The sequence below is a fragment of the Mastomys coucha genome, chromosome X, assembly GCF_008632895.1.
Source record: "Mastomys coucha isolate ucsf_1 chromosome X, UCSF_Mcou_1, whole genome shotgun sequence".
In the NCBI taxonomy this organism is placed as follows: Eukaryota; Metazoa; Chordata; class Mammalia; order Rodentia; family Muridae; genus Mastomys; species Mastomys coucha.
Window position 1 is genome coordinate 104736122 of NC_045030.1, and position 6045 is coordinate 104742166.

Sequence of the window (6045 nt, forward strand, 5' to 3'; positions counted from 1 at the left end):
ACCTTTAATCCCAGCATTTAAGAGCAGAGGCAGGTGCATTTCTGAGTTCAAGGCCAGCCTGGTCTACAGAGCAAGTTCCAGGACAGTCAGGGCTATACAGAGAAATTGTGTCTGAAAAACAAACAAACAACCCCCCCCAAAAAACAAAGAAACAAAAGAGAAAAAAGAAAACAGAAAAAAAAAAGGAAAGAAAAAGGCAACTTAAGACTCTTAAGACTTCCTCTGTTGCTGTCACAATAACAATGCATGTTTATCGAGCTTTTAGGATGTGCTCTGTTCACCTTTGTTCTGCTTTATGTACAATTAAATTGTCTTCATGACATCTTCACAAATAAGGCAGTATTATTGTTTCTATTATGTATGCAAATAATAGGATGAGTGTAAAATATTGTATCAAGAAAAGAGTCAAGCTGTAAATTCAATCTGGCTCTGGAGCCCACACTTTTAAGAACTATTGCCCATTGTCTCCCATCCCTACTGCTCTGTTATCCAAGTTAAATGAGCCATAACAAAGCAGAGAGGTAACACAGCAGATCATGAATGCTGTGAAGATCAACGAATTCTAACATTGAACTCCCATGAAATGAGAATTAAAAGTGCCACTGTAAACCACTTCCATATGTACTCTCTACCTTACCGATAAAATAGTGTAAAACTAATTGCTCATGAAGACTCGTGATTAGCTTACACGTTTTAAATGCAAAGGGCCTCAATGCTTTTAAAAAATGGATCAAGCCAAGCTGGTGATGCTCTGTTGAAAGGAACACAAGAATACATAGGAACTGTGATGGTCAAGGCCTGTGGGACCCTTCCTTACTCTACATATTGAAGAGGGAATGGATTGGAAAGAAAGGCCAGGCATCTAGGACAATAATTACAGAAGAGAGAGCTTAGAGTCACTATGGAAGAAATTATCATGTAGCTTCATAATTTCTAATTGCTATTTTATAGCCAAAAGGGCCACTGAAAATATGTTTTGCTCTATTTCTGAGTAATATTCCTTAAAATATCACCCTAAATGTTCTAATGAACCAAGCACATTTCTTGTAAAGTTGCTCAGTTTAAAGACTTTATATAATTTAGTTTTTGAAAGAGAAAAGGATACGTGATGCATTCCTAACCAACACAGTTCACAATATACACTTACCTTTTTCTGCTGGGCTCAAAACAGTCACTGTGGAGAGAAAAGAAAATGGGTGTTAGAAGATAGGACAGAGGAGACAGATAAATATCAACAATATTTTATAATGTGTTGCCTAGTTAATTTTTTCACACTATTATATTTTGAACAAGTTAGATAATGGTTAGGGATAGGGGTTAGGGTTAGAATGATTAAATTCCATCCTATATTAGCTTCTTTCTCTTAAATCTTCAGTAATTAAGAACTCACAGCCTGTTGAGATGGGTCAGTAGTTAAAAGTGCTTGCTGACAAGCCTGACAATCTAAGTTTGATCTCCAGGACCTATATGATGGAAGGAGAGAAAGGATTCCCACTCATGCCATACCATGCAAGAGCACAAATCTTTCATAGAATAAATGTAACAAAATTTTAAAAAGAATTAACACTCATTTAACAAATATAGAAATAACCTTTTTGAAGACACAACAAATCAAATCATAAGAGATAAATAACATGGTGTTATAAACTTAAAAACTGATAAATTAGAAGGGTATTACAGATCTCCCTCAAGTGTATGATAAAGTTATAACCCAGTTGACCCACTGTTGAAAACAACATTAAACTGAAAGTGCTGGGCTTGGGGTATAGATCAATTGGTAGAATGTGTGCTTAACTTCCTCTCACTTCCTAGCACCACATAAACCTGGGAATGGTGTTGCATGCCTGTATCTCAGAACTCGGGAGGTGGTAGGAGCAGGAGTCGTAGTTCAAGATCATGCTCAGCTATATATTGAGTTCAAGGGAAAGTAGAAAGAGAAAAAGTAAGAAAATTATTTTAATAATCTAAATTATGGAATCTCATAGTTTAGTGTGCCTGACCTATTGTGCTGGCTAGTATTATGTCAGCTTGACAAACGCTAGAGTCATCTGGATAAGAGGAACTCTCAGTTAAGAAAATGACTCCATAAGAATGGGCTGGAGAGCAATGGTTCTCAGCCTGTGGATCCCATCTCCTTTGGCAAACCTCTATCTCCAAAAATATTTACGTTACTATTCATAACAGTTGCAAAGTTAAAGTTATGAAATAGTAACAAGAATAATTTATGGTTGGGGGTCACCACAGCATGAGGAACTATATTAAAGGGTCACAGCATTAGGAAGGTTGAGAACCACTGATGTAGGGAATTTTCCTAATTAGTGATTCATGGGGAGGGCACAGCTCACTGTGGATCACGCCATCTCTGGGCTGATGGTCCTACTCCTGGGCTGGTGTTCCTAGTTGCTCTGTAAGAAAGCAGGCTGAGCAAATCAAAAGACGCAAGCCAGTAAGCAGCATCCCTCCATGGCCTCTACATCAGCTTCTGCCTCCAGGTTCCTGCCCTGACTTCCCTTAGTGATGCATGATAAGCTAGAAGATAAAATAAATCCTTTTGTCCATAAGTTGACTTTGGTATGGTGTTTTATCACAGCAATAGAAACTCTAAGTAAGCCGTCTATCTTATACATCATTTTAATACTTAGGTTAACCTATCTCTGGACAAAGACCACCTAATAAAAAGCCTGTTTATAATAAAATGTTGACTACCTTATGATGCATTGAATACTGCACTGAAAGCAGTAGCTTGGGACTAGATTCTAGTCTCCGGAGATTTTCTCACATACTACATCTAGCTCCTCCAATCATCCCTTGTAGGTTTACCGTGAGTTGTGTATCACTCGTGTTTAAAATACCATTCTAAAATGGTACCTATCTGTCTTTATCATCACCATCTGTTTGTACTTAATTCTAACAGTTTTAATTTTTTTTGTCAGAACAGTTAAGAGTAAGACAAATGGGGGCAGAGTCAAAACAGTGAGTGAGAATATATTTTAGGTGTGATTTCTTCAGTCCTTTTATTTGCTATATTTTTCCTTCCCATTACAAGCAGATGTTTATGTGTTTTTTATTCTTTGAATGACTATTTGAATGGAATTTTTAAACAATGTCACATTTGGTGAGTATTAAAATCTTGATTTCTTCTTTTTTTCTAATACACATGTTTGTAGTGGTACAGATACACTATAGAATTCTAATCAGCTGAAAAGAAAAATGAAATCGTGACATTTGCAATCAATTGGATGAACGGGAGAATATTATACTGAGTAAGGTAACCCAGAAGCACAGAGGCAAACCCAGAGTTGCATATAGAACTCAAGAAACACAAAGCCAGCAATGGAGGAAAGGAGCATTGAGGAAAGGAGGAGGAGTACTAGAGAGAGGGATAGCAGGGCACAGGTGCTATGAAGAGAATGGGGAAATGGGGGGGGGGATGGCTTAATTGAACAGAAGGGTAATACAGAGGAAGAGGGAGGAAGAAGAGATAAAGAACACTAAGGATATTTTTAAAAGCCATAAGGAAACACATTATTTTATAAGCTTACTTAAAATACATTCCATGATATATATGTTTATAACTTTTTGTAATGAAGTTATCCCATGTAGGAGTAATAATGCTTTCCCAGGAACCACAGTGAATCTAACAAAAACCCCAGTGCCAGGCAAAGGACACCACCCTTCAAGTTGCTGGTTAGGGGATCCAAGAGGTCCCTCAAAAATATAGGTTATTGCCATTCCCTTTCTTTACTTCACACAACTTGAGCCCATTGCTGAAGACACCATATACTTTGGTTACTGTATTTAGAAGAATCAAGTTGGTACTGACCTGGAAGCCTCCTCTCTGATGGCTAGCTCTCATAGCAGAAGAAGGTGCTATGCAAGCTGCCAATGGAGAATTATTAACAGTCTTACCCAGCTGCTAAACCTGAGAACCACAACAATGACTGAACTTACAAGATATCCCAGTGGTGCAAAAATAGCATTTATGTTTGAGGAGTAAATGGACTTTTGTCTAAACAGACGTAAGGCCCATTCAGTAGGAAATAGCTTATTTCTATTACTGTAAAATAGACAAGAACATGTGGCTGCAGAAGAGAACCCACTGCCATTATTTTCTAAATTAATACAGCTTTGAACTGTATTCTAAATAGCCTCTTACAAATATATAAGTGTATCTCTTACCCTCATCAAAAAAGCTTCCCCCCCCCCCCAGCACATGGGGGTTACTACAGAGATCCACAACTGGTCAAAAGGCAGAGAACACCTGACTGCTGAACGCTCACCCCCAACTGGGATATTTACAACACAATCTCCATATGTAAGTTGGCTCAAGGAGCTTTGCATTAGAGGAGAAAGATTCTAAGAGCCAGAGGATCAGAACAAGTGCTGTGAGTGAGTGAGTGTCTTCCTTGCATGACTGGAGTGCTGCATCCATAGTCTCTCAGTATGGTTGCATAGGAGTTTCACCAGCTGACACGTTGACGTGGAAGTGTCCATAGAAGAAAATTTCACAATGCCCCACAACTTGAGGAGTTGAAAAGCTGCAAAAGGAGGGGGGATTAGTTTTCTCCAGGGATGAGACCCCTGATAGATTTCCCAGTTCAAACTGGTCAGTCCTAACACATATATATCTACATGTAGGAAATATTAATTGGACTCATTAAGGTGTGTGTGTGTGTGTGTGTGTGTGTGTGTGTGTGTGTGTGTGTACAATGGCAATACTTATAGAAAAGGTCATGAATTATTGAGAGTGTGGAAAGGGTATAGAGGGGAAGATGGAGGAGCAGAGGGAGAGATAAAAATGATGTAAATATAGTGTACTTGTAAATGAAATTCTCAAAAATAGTTAAAATTAAAATAAAACCAATGAATGAAAGTGGTATATACTCTGAAGTATATATGAGAAGTGTTGATGGGTCAATGTAGGACTTCATGATTTTTGTACATGCCATGATTGTACCAGTGACCAAAATGGTGAACTAGGCTAATTACATCTCTTTGAATGGAGTGAGTAGGTGTGAGAAATAGCTCAGTGGTCAAGAGTGTTTGCTGCTTTTGCAGAAGACCTAGGTTCAGTCCTAAGCACTCATGTCACACAGCCTGCAACATCAATTCCAGGCCAGTCAATACCTAGCCTTCATGGGCACATGCACACATATGTGTATGGGTATGTATGTACACACACACACACACACACACACACACATACAGACCTTAAAAAGTAAAACTTCCTGGTTACATACCCAAAAGATGCTCCAACATATAATAACAAGGACATATACTCCACTATGTTCATAGCAGCCTTATTTATAATAGCCAGAAACTGGAAACAACCCAGAAGTCCTTCAACAGAGGAATGGATACAGAAAATGTGGCACATCTACACAATAGAGTACTACTCAGTTATTAAAAACAATGAATTTATGAAATTCTTAGGGAAATGGATGGATCTGGAGAATATCATCCTGAGTGAGGTAACCCAATTGCAAAAGAAAAACACATGGTATGTACTCACTGATAAATGGATATTAGCCCAAAAGCTCAGACTACCCAAGATACAATTCACAAACCATATGAAACTCAAGAAGAAAGATTAAAGTGTGGATGCTTTGGTCCTTAGGGGAACAAAATTCTCAAGGGAGGAAATACAGAGAAAAAGTGTGAAGCAGAGACTGAAGGAAAGGCCATCCACAGACTGTCCCACCTGGGGATCCATTTCATATACAGTCACCAAACCCAGACACTATTGTGGATGCCAAGAAGTGCTTGCTGACAGGAGCCTGATATAGCTGTCTCCCGAGAGAGGCTCTGCCAGTGCCTGACAAATACAGAGGCAGATGCTTATAACCAACCATTGGACTGATCACAGGGTCCCCAATGGAGAAGTTAGAGGAAAGGCTGAAGGAGCTGAGGGGGTTTGCAACCCCATAAGAAGAACAATATTAACCAACCAGACTACCCAGAGCTCCCAGAAACTAAACTACCAATCGAGGAGTACACTCAGAGGGACTCATGGCTCCAGCTGCATATGTAGCAGAGATGGCTTCG

The 6045-nt window shown here is 38.9% G+C and overlaps 1 protein-coding gene across 2 annotated transcripts in view; it reads right to left on the reverse strand.

Moving 5' to 3' along the window:
- Zdhhc15 (zinc finger DHHC-type palmitoyltransferase 15) overlaps positions 1-6045 on the reverse strand; it is a 127675-nt gene that overhangs the window by 96992 nt on the left and 24638 nt on the right. For both annotated transcript variants that reach the window (XR_004117576.1, XM_031366332.1), the window contains exon 2: positions 1148-1174. Coding sequence is in view for 1 of the 2 variants with exons in the window: in XM_031366332.1 (XP_031222192.1) it covers positions 1148-1174 (27 nt within the window). In the remaining variant the exon portion in view is untranslated. The remainder of the gene's footprint in view (positions 1-1147; positions 1175-6045) is intronic.